The 16,249-nt window shown below is 41.9% G+C and overlaps 1 protein-coding gene across 1 annotated transcript; it reads right to left on the bottom strand.

The window, feature by feature from the left end:
* Nucleotides 1-434: 434 nt before the first annotated feature.
* On the bottom strand, nt 435-10,211 carry LOC110537664 (small ribosomal subunit protein uS3). The gene is made up of 6 exons (XM_021623877.3): nt 9,716-10,211; nt 8,925-9,055; nt 8,628-8,721; nt 8,265-8,359; nt 6,816-7,003; nt 435-1,027 (listed from the first exon to the last, which is right to left on the bottom strand). The coding sequence occupies exons 1-6, from the start codon at nt 9,758-9,760 to the stop codon at nt 828-830; spliced, it is 753 nt and encodes a 250-aa protein (XP_021479552.1). The 5' UTR covers nt 9,761-10,211; the 3' UTR covers nt 435-827.
* Between the last annotated feature and the right edge of the window lie 6,038 nt (nt 10,212-16,249).

The raw sequence follows: 16,249 nt of genomic DNA, 5'->3' as shown, positions 1-16,249 counted from the left end.
GTTGCTGAATGGAAGCAAGTCCCCACAGCAATGTTCCAACACCTAGTGGAAAGCCTTCCCAGAAGAGTGAAGGCTGTTGTAGCAGCAAAAGGGGGGACCAACTCCATATTAATACCCATGATTTTGGCATGAGCAGTTGTCCATACTTTGTCATACAAAATGTTCCAGATACATTTTTTTTTTTACATTACTCATGCAATTCACACAGCCACTTGTTAAATTGCTAACTTAACCACCATTATGACAAATTAAGTAAAAGTAACAGTTTGGCAATAGGTTGCAACTACATTCTAGATGCTCTGGGGTGGGTATCAAGATACCCAAAGTGACTTTAAAAGGCAACGGCTCAGTTTTAAAGCAAGCATTGTGTAACTTCCCATAGTGAAAGGCAATTTGGTCAAATCATTTCAAAGAAAACATTTACAGACACTTACTATTTTTAAAATTATTTTTATCAACAATTGAAAAAAGGTATTTGGAGAATTTCCAGATGACTCATGAAGACCTGTTAAATTATTATTTTTTTTAATAGGGAAAATTAGATCAGACATTTTGCTACCTTAACCTTTTTAGCACTCCCTTTAGGCTATGCTAACAAAATGCATAGATTTATGTCAACGGGCGACGTGGTGTCTGAAACCAAGCGTCCCTGCCAGCTGTGGGATGCAGACAGACCGAGATAGTAGGAAACAGGGTTTCTGTGTTCAGGGGGAACGACAAAGCAGCACTGTGCAAGCTGTACTGGAACTTATCCTGCCTTTTTAACACTTCGCTAAACCTGCCTTACACTGGGAAAATTGTGACTCTGGTTTGGGGCTCCCTCATGGTTATGCTGTAGGGACAGGTGTCGCAGGTGCGACGGCAGCGGCCTCCGGCTTGGCTCCCTTCTGCTCTGAGATGGGGGTTGAAGGGACCTGCTCGTCCTTGGGTTCCACGATGCTCACGTGGTCGGGGAGAGGCTTCTTGGGGCCGATCTTACCGCTGGGATCCCAGGGCAGCATGATCTTCACCTTGATCCCCAGCACACCTTTGGACAGGCAGAACAGATTGCACCTCAAATATGACACCATTTCACCACTTATCATTTCTGGTCCTGTTCCATAAGACGACAATTCGTCTTGATTAATGTTGTCACTATACAAACCTTGTACTAACGATACCAGGCCAATTATCACGATACCAAGCAGTATTGCGATACCATAGGGGGAAATCAGCAGCCTAGTGTCCTGTTCACCCCCCACAGACGCGTGTTCCCGGTTTCAGGATTCGTACACACAGTGGCAAGTCAAGTAAGGACTTTCAAGTACTAATATCTATTTTCAAGGACCATCAATTTGTAACAGTTAATATTATGTGATTGTTTCTAGTTGCCACCAGGTGGCAATATATTGCCACAACCTCATGGGGGAAAAACAGTATTCATCACTACCTTACAAGTTCCACTAAATAATACGATGTTTCACTACATGAGTGTTAAGTCAGTACTAATGATTTTGTAATTTGAGTAATGAGGAGCAGAGTTGAGACATGCCTACTGGTGAACACATTTCCTATTCACAATTCCAGCTGAATGACTGTTTTTATTGGGTATTTGGGAATCTACTAATTAATAGTTACAGAAAAACATCTTGCGTCCGACTGCAGCTTTAGTGTTGCTAGTTGGGAAAGAGCGGGTGGCTTGTGTGAGGGGAAAATGGCATGCGAACAGCCACCAGAACAGCAGGGACATGGCTGCCGCTTGATAAAGCAGAATATCGCGGGCGCCCCGCCCTGTAAATAGAGCTATTGGCAACAAAGCTGGAGGTTGTTGCAGAGAAGTGTGGGGTGATTGGGTCCAGTGATGTATGGGGTGGTAAAAAAAGGTGGGTAAACTATACGGAACAAAAATATAAGACGCAACGTGTAAAGTGTTGGTCCAATGTTTTCAGAGCTGAAATTAGAGATCCCAGAAATGTTCCATACCCACAAAAGGTAGGATTAAATCTACATTTGCCTAGCATTTTAGCTATCGATGTGACGTTGCCAGGCAGGTACAGTCAGTTCTGTACCTGCCTGGCTGAGTGGATGGGATGAGCGAGCTCACCTGGCAACCACAGCATGAAACACGTGAGGAAATAAAACTCAGTAGTCTGCCTGGAAATTAATTTGTAAAACAAATACATTTTTCTAATATTTTTCATGAACATATTTGTTCTCTCATTTTAATCCAAGTACTTTTCAAGTAACAACTTGAGAAAATGTCTGATTTAAAGTATTCCAATACTTTAATTTCTGAGTCCCAAATTCAAGCACTCTAAGCACCTTGTGCAAACCCTGCGTTTTCTAAACGTTCTACGTATGTCCTACGCAAAAAGCGGTCAAAGTCACACCTATTCAATACAACACATTCAATTTAACTTCACTGTTCAGTGTATAGTAGAATGGCTGATTTGCTCATATCTGCAAAGGCCTACCTGTGATTTGGTTGGAGGAATATACATGCATAATGAGCTGCATGTCATTGTGGCAGTAAGGGTAAAACACTGCATGAAACGTTCTTTACTCTTCAGTTAACAAAATACCCTCTCCCGCCCTTCCTCACACTCTCCCACAAACACACGCACATTGCTCACAGCTTAAAACATTAGGCACCAAACAGAATTTAAGGAGCAAAAGAAAGATTGATTTTGTATATACAGTGGGGCAAAAAAGTATTTTGTCAGCCACCAATTGTGCAAGTTCTCCCACTTAAAAAGATGAGGCCTGTAATTTTCATCATAGGTACACTTCAACTACGACAGACAAAATGAGAAAAAAAATCCAGAAAATCACATTGTAGTATTTTTAATGAATTTATTTGCAAATGGTGGAAAATAAGTATTTTGTCAATAAAAGTTCCTCAAAACTTTGTTATATACCCTTTGTTGGCAATGACAGAGGTCAAACGTTTTCTGTAAGTCTTCACAAGGTTTTCACACACTGTTGCTGGTATTTTGGCCCATTCCTCCTTGCAGATCTCCTCTAGAGCAGTGATGTTTTGGGGCTGTTGCTGGGCAACACAGACTTTCAACTCCCTCCAAAGATTTTCTATGGGGTTGAGATCTGGAGACTGGCTAGGCCACTCCAGGACCTTGAAATGCTTCTTACGAAGCCACTCCTTCGTTGCCCGGGCAGTGTGTTTGGGATCATTGTCATGCTGAAAGGACCAGCCACGTTTCATCTTCAATGCCCTTGCTGATGGACAGAGGTTTTCACTCAAAATCTCACGATACATGGCCCCATTCATTCTTTCCTTTACACGGATCAGTCGTCCTGGTCCCTTGGCAGAAAAACAGCCCCAAAGCATGATGTTTCCACCCACATGCTTCACAGTAGCTATGGTGTTCTTTGGATGCAACTCAGTATTCTTTGTCCTCCAAACACGACGAGTTGAGTTACCAAAAAGTTATATTTTGGTTTCATCTGACCATATGACATTCTCCCAATCTTCTTCTGGATCATCCAAATGCTCTCTAGCAACTTCAGACAGGCCTGGACATGTACTGGCTTAAGCAGGGGGACACGCCTGGCACTGCAGGATTTGAGTCCCTGGTGGCGTAGTGTGTAGGCTTTGTTACTTTCGTCCCAGCTCTCTGCAGGTCATTCACTAGGTCCCCCCATGTGGTTCTGGGATTTTTGCTCACCGTTCTTGTGATCATTTTGACTCCACGGGGTGAGATCTTGCGTGGAGCCCCAGATCGAGGGAGATTATCAGTGGTCTTGTATGTCTTCCATTTCCTAATAATTGCTCCCACAGTTGATTTCTTCAAACCAAGCTGCTTACCTATTGCAGATTCAGTCTTCCCAGCCTGGTGCAGGTCTACAATTTTGTTTCTGGTGTCCTTTGACAGCTCTTTGGTCTTGGCCATAGTGGAGTTTGGAGTGTGACTGTTTGAGGTTGTTATCAGTATAAAAGACACCTGTCCACAAGTTCAAACAGGTGCCATTAATACAGGTAATGACTGGAGGACAAGAGGAGCCTCTTAAAGAAGAAGTTACAGGTCTGTGAGAGCCAGAAATCTTGCTTGTAGGTGACCAAATACTTATCTTCCACCATAAATTGCGAATAAATTCATTAAAAATCCTACAATGTGATTTTCTGGATTTTTTTCTAATTTTGTCTGTGATTGAAGTGTACCTATGATGAACATTACAGGCCTCATCTTTTTAAGTGGGAGAACTTGCACAATTGGTGGCTGACTAAATACTTTTTTGCCCCACTGTAGTTCAGGCTTACATTAGCCCTATATGAAACCTTCCTTTGAAGCACATCTCATGAGTTTCCTACCCTTTTCTTCCTGTGCTAATCAAATTTGCTGTTAAGTTACCAGGTTGTTAGCTAGCTAGGCAAACTGACTGTTTGCTGTTGGTTGTTATCAAACCAATAATTTGCGACCCAGGATTAGTTTAAAACGGCCTGCTACATGGTTTGTGAAATTAAATATCACGCGAAACCCAATGGAAAGCACTAAAGGCATTTCCGGTAATAAGGGTCATGTTTTTAACCTTTTTGGCTAGAGACGAGCCATTTTCTATGCCTTCTCTGGCACTCAGAGGCTGCATGACAGTGAAATTATAAAATCTATTCAGACTGGCCTGTGCTCTTGGTTATAACAGGTGATGAATTTATACTATGTGTCAACATTGCTTGCTCTGCCTGCTGCTCCAATGTAACAAATCAAGACTCAATGGCGAATGGGGATGCAGACCCTAAGGCAAAATTATATTTTAAAAACTGATGGAGGAATAGATTATTATGAAGAGCAGACAGAGGGCAGCAGGTGAGTGAGGGCTGACGTGTTATGCGCATGAAAGTGATGTGGATATTATTGCACATGAACATACAAGAGACTAGAGCCATGGGCTTGCTCCTACCTATCTTTCTGATTTGGTCCTGCTGTACATACCTACACATACGCTAAGGTCACAAGACGCAGGCCTCCTAATTGTCCCTAGAATTTCTAAGCAAACAGCCGGAGGCAGGGCTTTCTCCTATAGAGCGCTGTTTTTATGGAATGGTCTGCCTACCCAAGTGAGACACAGACTCGGTCTCAACCTTTAAGTCTTTACTAAAGACTCATCTCTTCAGTGGGTCATATGATTGAGTGTAGTCTGACCCAGGAGTGTGAAGGTGAACGGAAAGGCTCTGGAGCAACAAACCGCCCTTGCTGTCTCTGCCTGGCTGGTTCCCCTCTTTCCACTGGGATTCTCTGCCTCTAACCCTATTACAGGGGCTGAGTCACTGGCTTACTGGTGCGCTTTCATGCTGTCCCTAGGAGGGGTGCGTCACTTGAGTGGGTTGAGTCACTGACGTGATCCTCCTGTCTGGGTTGGCGCCCCCCCTTGGGTTGTGCCGTGGCGGAGATCTTTGTGGGCTATACTCGGCCTTGTCTCAGGATGGTAAGTTGGTGGTTGAAGATATCCCTCTAGTGGTGTGGGGGCTGTGCTTTGGCAAAGTGGGTGGGGTTATATTCTTACTGTTTGGCCCTGTCCAGGGGTATCATCGGATGGGGCCACAGTGTCTCCTGACCCCTCGTGTCTCAGCCTCCAGTATTTATGCTGCAGTAGTTTATGTGTCGGGGGACCAGGGTCAGTTTGTTAAATCTGGAGGACTTCTCCTGTCTTATTCGGTGTCCTGTGTGAATTTAAGTATACTCTCTCTAATTCTCTCTCTCGGAGGACCTGAGCACTAGGACCATGCCTCAGGACTACCTGGCATGATGATTCCTTGCTGTCCCCAGTCCACCTGGCCGTGCTGCTGCTCCAGTTTCAACTGTTCTGCCTGCGGCTATGGAATCCTGGCCTGTTCACCGGACGTGCTACCTGTCCCAGATCTGCGGTTTTCAACTCTCTAGAGACAGCAGGAGTGGTAGAGATACTCTTAATGATCGGCTATGAAAAGCCAACTGACATTTACTCCTGAGGTGCTGATTTGCTGCACCCTTCGACAACTACTGTGATTATTATTATTTTACCATGCTGGTCATTTATGAATATTTGAACATCTTGGCCATGTTCTGTTATAATCTCCACCCAGCACAGCCAGAAGAGGACTGGCCACCCCTCATAGCCTGGTTTCTTCCCAGGTTTTGGCTTTTCTAGGGAGTTTTTCCTAGCCAACGTGCTTCTTCACCTGCATTGCATGCTGTTTGAGGTTTTAGGCTGGGTTTCTGTACAGCACTGAGATATCAGCTGATGTACAAAGGGCTCTATAAATAAATTTGATTTAGAGCCTGTTGCTTAAATGAAACAGACTTCATAACATGTTTATAACCGACGCCAGCAGGTTCTTTAAATCGGTAGGGCTGAAAAATGTGGTAGTATCATGAAACGGTACTACGGTATCTTAAAATTTTGGTAACATAAGTATCATGGCATTTTGGTATCGTGATACTACTGTGGTACCGGTATACTGTGCAACACTAGTCTTGACCTGGCCCACTTAATGCCCGATCCACACTATAGGGCCGATCCGAACCATATGGAGATAGCTTGGGTTATTTCTTCTCACTGTGTGCATCCCAATAATATTGCCTTTCTCTTGAAGTGTGCATTCATTGCCTACTTCCAAAAAAAAAGTTTCCACCATGTCTTATAGCAGTCATTTCCTTTCAAATCAGTTAAGGGAAGTAAACAAGCAAGCATTACACACTTTGGGACGAATAAGAGATCATTGGGACATTGCCACATTGGAACTGCTGGAATGGACAGCAACCACGGTGGATGCGTAAAGAGGCCAATCCAGACAGCTTGGGCCTATAGTGTGAATCAGGCATAAAACCCCAGGGTGACCTCACCTTGACGGAGCAGCACATGGCGGACAGCAGTGTCGACGTAGTAGTTAACGGGGTCTCCGCTGTGGATCATGAGGCCATCCACAAACTTCATAGATTTGGCCCTCTGACCCCTGAGCTTTCCAGAGACCACCACCTCGCAACCCTTGGATCCGCTCTCCATGATGAAGCGCAGGACACCATAGCAGGCTCTGCAACACCAAAACAAGCAGAATTAAAACATATATTCTTACAAGTCCCAGGTCTTCAACTCTGCGTGTGTAAAATATTGTAAAAGTTGATTGCGCTCAAACACTGGGATCTTCCAGTTTCAACTAACACCTAAAAGAATAACTGAAGTCACAAGAGGTATGCCATACCACTGCATCACTTCACTATCTTTTCAAGGTTTGACAGGATGGGTATTAAGAATGTCCATTGAAGTACTCATGAAAAATATTAATTTGCATTTTAAAAAGTGAAAAGGGGCGTAAAGCAAAAAGCTTACAGTACACAACTGAAAACAAAAAGGTAACATTTTCACAGCACTTGACATACTCCACAAACATCTTAGAGTTTGAAATGTTGCCAGTGCTTATACATTTTACCCGCTAAATAGTTGCATTAAAAAAATATATAGCAGGGATTTTTTGCCATTGAAATATTTGGCAGGTGCCAGTATAGTTGCATCTCCAAATTTAGAGCAGAGTAAAACATTTTTTTTTTTTTTAATGAACACAACTTCTCAGGATGAAAAACACTTTCAGTGGAAACTTAAAACCCCTAAAACCAGACTGAGCATGTATGAAAGATAAATGGACAATTTAAAAAAAAAATATATATAATCTTTGATAACTAACAATCAACAAAATACAAAACTAGTCAGGGAGAATTGAACATTCCAAAAGCAGTTAATTTAGCAGTATTGATTTAGTTAATTATGTTTGATCAAAAGAACACAGCATTAGCCGTAGAAAAATGCATAGAATTGCAGGACATCTTTAAAAGTGCAACATTTTCTCTCAGCTCCTTTGCAAAATGTGTAGAATTGCAGGAAAATTGCTTTAAAGCTGGAGAGAAAAAAATACTCAATCATTAACACTAACTGACAGTTGTGGCTACTTTGCATGATGTATTATTGTCTTTACCTTCTTGTCCTTGTGCCGTTGTCTGTGCCCAATTATGTTTGTACCATGTTGTGTTGCTGCCATGTTGTAGTCATGTTGTGTTGCTGCTATGCTGTTGTCTTAGGTCTCTCTTTTCATGATGTGTGTTTTGTCCTATATTTTTTTTATTTTAATTTATTTTTAATCCCAGCCCCCACCCCCGCAGGAGGCTTTTTGCCTTTTGGTAGGTTGTAAATAATAATTTGTTCTCAACTGACTTGCCTAGTTAAATAAAAAAGTAACTAATACAAACCTTTAAGTACTAACCATAGTTAGTACGACAAACCACTGGGCAAAAAATCCTCACCTGCGGACAGCCAGACCCCCAAGAAGCTTGTAGCGCAGGGACTCTGCCTGGGCGATGGCGCACAGACCACGAGTAGCAACCTTCTCAGCATACAGCTGATGGCAAGAAAAACAGACAAGGACAGTTATATAACCACACTCACAGTATGTTGTAAACTTTCACAGAGTAGAAAGTGTTTAGGGGACCAGATGACAATGATAGAATTTCTGGTAGTATTTGACAAGGAATGAGCCACAAGCAAATATTAACTTTATAGTCATCCACCACCCCTAAAATATGATACTGAAGCAATGAAAACAAAAAAGTAGAGATCTATCATGCCCATAACATGACAATGGGTGTCTGAAACCAAGCCTCCCTTACCTCAACACTGCCCTCTGGGAAGCCAAACCTCTTCTGCACCACTGCAGTCAGCTCACGGATACGACGCCCCTTCTCGCCAAGAACGTTTTGTGTCCTGGAGAAAGAGTATTTGGTCTGTTGGCACCTCAACAGTTTGAGTCAATTCACTGGCTCGCAACAGCAGTGTTCAGGCATGTAGCTGGACATGCACAACCAACTGTGGATTCATCTTGACAGACTACTTTTGAGGTCAAAACATCTGACAGGCATTGATTTGGACTAGTCCTGTGGTTTTGATCTCCAGGTTTTTGGACTCACCTGGTAGCCAGGATGATGATTTCAGTCCTGGTTGGGGTGACACGAACCTCCACACCGGAGTAGCCATCCTCAGCGAGCTCTCTGGTGAGGAACTCGTTCAGTTCAGCTTTGAAGATGCCATCAGCGACAAACTGTAAAAATATGAAGACAGGAGTGTGAGTGAGGTAATCAGCAAGTAATTTGGCAGGGCCCGTTTGAAATACAGCATCCTGGCTGCTCATTGCAACAATCAGTAGACTTACCAAGGACACGTCTAACCAAAGTAACGATTGGAATGTAACATGTACACTTCGATCACATTAGAAAATACAGTTTAACTCTCCTGGTCGAACCGAGAAAACCCCATCTATCCGGAGGCAACTTATTTTACCGACGCACACATTATCTGGCATCACGGTGACATGTTGTTGTTTTATGGAAAACTGGCATAGTAATATTGTACGAACTAAACTTGCATGGCCAGGAGAATACCCTGCAGGTTGGGGATTGATTGACATTTTGAAGCTGTAGATAAGGTACCAGTGGGTTAGCAAAGTAACTAGTTAGTTAACATTTTTAGAAAACTACACTGGTCAATGAAGAATAGATTTAAACACTACAGTATGGGATCATGTGCGCGTGCTGCCTAGCATGCTAGGTCACCAGCCGTAGCTTTAAATTTTTTTAAAAACTTCGGAAAATTGTACATCTAATCACTGGACATGTTACCGCAGTAACTAACTACTTAACTATAAGGGTGTTTTCTATATATGTGAACTGAAATCTCTAAAACTAAAGAAATCGGTACGAACCTTCCTCTTCTTAGATATTTGCACTGCCATCTTTGGACGTGTCATAGACCGGAAAGACTGTTCCTGCTACCCGGAAATAACCATATGCTATTGTTTTCATTTAAACGCATGCACATTCCCAGATTCCTCACTGCGTTAGATAGAATAGCTGAAATACGTACACAATGTAATTGATCTGGAATGTTATACAATTCTATTTCTGTCAAGTAGTGTACGTTTTAGTTTGTCTGTTTTAGCTCTGTTGTCTTTGGTTTTGCCCCAACACTACACAACAGATTCAAACACAGCTGAAAGTATATATATTTTTAAACAGCAAAGCTAAAACTAACAAACTAAAACGTACACTACTTGACGGAAATAAATATAATGGTATAACATTCCAGATCAATTACAATTTGTACGTATTTAAGCTATTCTACCTAAACACACGCTTAAGGTGTGTTTACTGTGAAAGGAAGACACAAATGTTAGCTAACATGCAGACGTTAGCATGCCACTAGAACAGGAGTGGGCAACTCCAATAAGGCCCTCGGGGACTGGTTTCACACTCGGGGACTGGTTTTCTCCATCCCTAGCAAACACAGCTGATTAATCAAATTGCATTCTAAACTAAAGATCATGATTAGGTGATTATTGGAGTCAGGTGTGTAAACTGTGGCACCAATCAGGCCCTCGAGGATGGAATTGCCCACCCCTGCACAAGAACAAACTCAACAACAACGGAACAAAGTTGGATTGTATTAGCTGGCTAGCAACTGTTGGGTTTGTGTGGTCCAAACCTATTTGCATACTGTCAAGGCAGGGATTCACTAATCAAGGTTTGATCATTTGAATATGTTGTGTAGTGTTGGGGAAAAAACAAAATGCGCACCATTGGTGTCCTGAGGACCGAGTTTGGGAAATATGAGTTAAAATGTTGGGTTGACAGTCACTGGATTAGGGTTCAAGTCCCGGTCGAGGCTACCCCCCGAATGTTCTAGAATATACTTAAATTGGTTTCATTGACCCATTTAACTGCAACATTTTTAGCTACAATTTCTGAGTCTGTTGGAGAGGATCAGCTTGAGCAAAGTGAGGAGTAAAATCACTGATCTACAAATAGTATTCTCTGCCAAATAATAGGCTTTATGTCATTAAGATTTTTGGCCCTCCCAGTTTTATCATTGCAATTTGTAAAAAAAAATATCAATAAAATGGTGTGCTTTCGGGCCATGAGGATGCCTCCGAGCGGTCGGGTAGGCTGTGTGAAGGCAAAGCTTCTGGAAGCCTGGCTGGACTAGCACAGGAGAGTTGAGCATAGTTCAGTGTGTATGTGTTGTTCTTTTTCACCAAGTTGTAAAAGAGAGCATAGCAGAAAGTGGCTACTCTTCAGTTGACTGATGTAGCTGGGAAGGTAACGGCTGTTTAACTTCACAGAAAAAAAACTAAACAAGTGTTTACTTGTAGTGCTGAGTTAGTATTATAACTGACATGTAATGTTGTCTAATGTTTCATCCATTCTCGGCTGAGGTGAATGAATAGGCTACCAGAGTGAGGACAGACACTTTTAGGAATAAACCTGGTGAGTGAAAAACTTAAATAGCCCACCCGATATCTTATGCTGCTGCTATACAACTTTGTATGCATTGATGTTATTTACAAAGTTTTTGGAACAGATTCCTGTTGGAACGTTACACAAATTATACCCACCCCCTCAATCACACTAACGTTAGACCTGAATCAAACAATGAAACCATCAGCCAAACGTTTGAAGATATTCTGACGTTTTTTCAGTGCAATATGAGTTTTATTGGTCAGTATGGCAAATGTAACGTTATTGATCTGTCAGTTTCCCTAACTAAATCCCTACTTTTCACAGTGATACAGTAACAAACAGCTCAAATGTTATAGGTTTCACTGTCATGGTGCACAGTAGAGGTCACTGTCAGGATGCACGGGACAGCAACACTTGCTATGTTTTGCGTAGGCCTATAGGATATAGCTTACCTTTTAGGAGGACGATTTGTTAGCAGAGACAAATAAATGGGTAAATGATACTTCTTAAAAAAGAAAAAGGAGCAACGCTTGCTCACCATAGTAGCCTAACCTGTGTGGCGGATTTAGGTATAGGCGACATGGGCGCACACCCATGGGGCGCCTGCACAAAAAAAATGTGGAATGGTGACATTTGTGTGATTGTTTTTCTATCACTCATTTGCACGTCAAGTCAATGATATCATGTCACCATGTGGGACTGTGGGTCAATTAACCTTGTCGGAGTGGGCACCTTTATTCTAGTTTGTGAGCTAGGCAGGCTACTGCCTGGGACGGTCTCCCACTCAGAAGTACGAGATGGGGCGGGGGCATGTTGACCTCAGGTCTCCCCACTGGAAGGGTGGGTTCGCCCAGGCTGGGTTCGCGCTGAAGGGTGAGTTCGCCCAGGGAGCCATACAAGCTAGAATAACTGTAGGTTAGGCTAAGTGGCGGAAGTCTGAAGTTTACATACACCTTAGCCAAATACATTTAAACTACATTTTTCACCATTCCTGACATGTAATCCTAGTAAGAATTCCCTGTCTTAGGTCACTTAAAATAAAGTGGTGATCCTAAGAATGTGAAACGTCAGAATAATAGTAGAGAGAATTATTTATTTCAGCTTTTATTTCATTCATCACATTCCCAGTGGGTCAGAAGTAGCATTGCCTTTAAATTGTTTAACTTGGGTCAAACGTTTCGGGTAGCCTTCCACAAGCTTCCCACAATAAGTCTGGAGAATTTTGGTCCATTCCTCCTGACAGAGCTGGTGTAACTGAGTCAGGTTTGTAGGCCTCCTTGCTCACACACGCCTTTTCAGTTCTGCCCACAATTTTTTTGATAGGATTGAGGTCAGGGCTTTGTGATGGCCACTCCAATACCTTGACTTTGTTGTCCTTAAGTCATTTTGCCACAACTTTGGAAGTATGCTTGGAGTCATTGTCTATTTGGAAGACGCATTTGCGACCAAGCTTTAACTTCCTGACTGATGTCTTGATGTTGCTTCAATATATCCACATCATTTTCCTACCTTATGCCGCCATCTATTTTGTGAAGTGCACCAGTCCCTCCTGCAGCATAGCACCCCCACAACAAGATGCTGCCACCCCCGTGCTTCATGGTTGGGATGGTGTTCTTCGGCTTGCAAGCATCCCCCACTTTCCTCCACTTTTTTATGGCAGTTTTGGAGCAGTGGCTTCTTCCTTGCAGGGCGGCATTTCAGGTTATGTCGATAAAGGACTCGTTTTACTGTGGATATAGATACTTTTGTACCTGTTTCCTCCAGCATCTTCACAAGGTCCTTTGCTGTTGTTCTGGAATTGATTTGCACTTTCCGCACCAAAGTACGTTCATCTCTAGGAGACAGAATGTGTCTCCTTCCTGAGCGGTAAGACGGCTGCGAGGTCCCATGGTGTTTATACTTGCGTACTATTGTTTGTACAGATGAACGTGGTACCTTCAGACGTTTGGAAATTGCTCCCAAGGATGAACCAGACTTGTGGAGGTCTACAATTTATTTTCTGAGTTCTTGGCTGATTTGTTTTGATTTTCCCATGATGTCAAGCAAAGAGGCACTGAGTTTGAAGGTAGGCCTTGAAATACATCCACAGGAACACCTCCAATTGACTCACATGATGTCAATTAGCCTATCAGAAGTTTCTAAAGTCATGACATGATTTTTTTCCAAGCTGTTTAAAGGCACAGTCAACTTAGGTCAGAAGTTTACAAACACTAATGGAATTGTGATACAATGAATTGTAAGTGAAATAATCTGTCTAAACAATTGTTGGAAAAATTACTTGTGTCATGCAAAGTAGATGTCCTAACCGACTTGCGAAAACTATAGTTTAACAAGAAATTTGTGGAGTGGTTGAAAAACGAGTTTTAATGACTCCAACCTAAGTGTATGTAAACTTCAGACTTCAACTGTATGTGCGTATTGTGCCTTTTCCATGATTACATTTGATTGTACTTCGACTCATGTTGGTTGAGCACCCTCCACCTCTTTCCATTATCAATATTTATATACAGATACTGTAGTAAACTACAGTCTAATTATATTGAAGTTAATTCAATATTCAAATTAACTGCCAAATGCTTCTCCACCCTTGTAGGCAGCCTACTCTGGGTGAGATCCAAACACTTAAGACACACCCTCGTCCACTTAACTTCACCTTATGCCCTTGGGGATATCCCCATCGCCATCTTGGAGGGTTGGCCGAATGATTAGCGAAGCAAAGGAAGTTTGCAATGTAAGCCCCTCAGCCCACGTTTTTAGTCGGCTTTGCGAGTGTACAATTATGTTCACTACGGGGCCTGAAACTCCCCATAATTCAATTCTGGACGATTGTACATCCGCTAAAACCGCAAAAACTTAAAAACAACAGCAATGGAGAAGTCAACATACAAGTGTAAGTAAAAACAAATGCAAATAAGTAGCACATACAAGCTGCCGGTGGCTGAAAACACAATCATCGTGGGATGAACAAGTGATGAATTTCCAGCCAAGGGTGGTCCATTTAAAAATCATTCCTTCTTCCCTCACCCTGCAAGTGTATACTCATCAGACGTGTCCACTTAATTTGAGGGCTGAGGGGATAGGGTGTCTTAAGTGTTTGGACCGCAACCTCTATTTCAATGAGACCACACATGCTAGGCGGCTTAAACTCTCACGCCCAACTAGGAAAGGTAGGCTGAAGTTGAATCAGCGAATTCTGTGTGTATAAATGTGAAATGTGCTTTTAATACAATAGGGAGGACACCAAATATTTTCATCCCACAGTTGTCTTATCGCCCGCTCCAACCTGCAGCATGAAAAATGCAGACCGCAGTAATGATCTTTGTTGGTCCCTCAGGCATCCCGTGGGATTTCAACTCTAGTGCAGTCAGTACACAACACTATGCTCATCACGTCTTAGCAGGATCAGACAGCCAGGGAAGACCAGTCTACGGAGCTCAGGTGAATTTTACAGTATATTAACAATATCAGTGAATGGTACAAAGTAGAGGTCGACCGATGAGTTTTCAAAGCCGATACCGATTATTGGAGGACCAAAAAAAAAGCAGATACCGATTAAACTGACAATTTTTTTATATTTTTTATTTGTAATAATGACAATTCCAACAATACTGAATGAACACTTATTTTAACTTAATATAATACATCAATAAAAATCAATTTGGCCTCAAATAAATAATGAAACGTTCAATTTGGTTTAAATAATGCAAAAACAAAGTGTTGGAGAAGTAAAAGTGCAATATGTGCCATGTAAAAAAGCTAACTTGTTAGTTCCTTGCTCAGAACATGAGAACATATGAAAGTTGGTGGTTCCTTTTAACATGAGACTTCAATATTCTAAGGTAAGAGGTTTTAGGTTGTAGTTAATCTAGGACGGGTGTTCCGCTAGCGGAACCCCACCTCAACATTCCGCTGAAAAGGCAGTGTGCGAAATTCAAAAATATTTTTTATAAATATGTAACTTTCACACATTAACAAGACCAATACAGCAAATGAAAGAAACATCTTGTTAATCTACCCATGGTGTCCGATTTCAAAAATGATTTACAGCGAAAGCACCACATATGATTGTTAGGTCATAGTCAAGTCACAAAAACACAGCCATTTTCCAGCGAAAGAGAGGAGTCACAAAAAGCAGAAATTTAGATCAAATTAATCACTAACCTTTGATGATCTTCATCAGATGACACTCATATGACATCATGTTACACAATACATGTATGTTTTGTTTGATAATGTGCATATTTATATTTTTAAAAATCCCAGTTTACATTGGTGCAGTAATATTTTGATTCCAAAACATCTGGTGATTTTCCCAGAAATACTCATAAAACATTGATAAAAGATGCAAGTGTTTTTCACAGAATTAAAGAGACTGATCCTCTATGCAACCGCTGTGCCAGATTTCAAAAAACCTTTACAAAAAAGCATAATCTGACAACGGTGCTCAGTACCTGCTTATAAACAACTAGACAATTCCGCCATCTTGGAGTCAACATTAGTTCGAAAAAACACTAAATATTCACTTACCTTTGATAATCTTCATCAGAAGGCACTCCCAGGAATCCCAGTTCGACAATAAATGACTCATTTGTTCCATATAGCCCATCATTTAACCACCTGTTGTTAGCATGTTCCGTCCAGTAATCCATCTTCATGGAGGCGGGACCATTTCCTCCATGACAAAAACTCAAAAACTTCCGTTACAGTTTGTAGAAACAAGTCAAAACATGTCTGCAATCAATCTTGAGGATGTTTTTAACAAATATCATTAATAAGGTTCCAACCGGAGAATTTCATTGTCTGCATAAAAGACCTGTAACGAGAGGACACTCTCTCGGGAGCGCGCTTCATGAGACTGAGGCGCCTTGACAGACCACTCACTAAAATGGGTCTCATGAGCCCCTCTTTAATAGTATAATCTTACAACTAGGATGTAAAGACGGTGACATCTAGTGGAAGCCCTGGGAAGTGCAAGCACATCCATATCTATCAAGGATTTA

Source organism: Oncorhynchus mykiss, chromosome 12, assembly GCF_057628025.1.
Source record: "Oncorhynchus mykiss isolate SJ-2025 chromosome 12, ASM5762802v1, whole genome shotgun sequence".
Lineage (NCBI taxonomy): Eukaryota > Metazoa > Chordata > Actinopteri > Salmoniformes > Salmonidae > Oncorhynchus > Oncorhynchus mykiss.
Note: the sequence above shows the minus strand (reverse complement) of the source record. Positions and strands in the feature narration are given on the sequence as shown.

Excerpts from the sequence above, each read along its gene's own strand:
- LOC110537664 (XM_021623877.3), bottom strand. The coding sequence starts at position 9,760 with ATGACACGTCCAAAGATGGCAGTGCAAATATCTAAGAAGAGGAAG. Across the intron at positions 8,722-8,924 it reads ATCATCATCCTGGCTACCAG|GACACAAAACGTTCTTGGCG; the intron begins GTGAGTCCAAAA and ends CTCTTTCTCCAG. Across the intron at positions 7,004-8,264 it reads GGGGGTCTGGCTGTCCGCAG|AGCCTGCTATGGTGTCCTGC; the intron begins GTGAGGATTTTT and ends TTGGTGTTGCAG.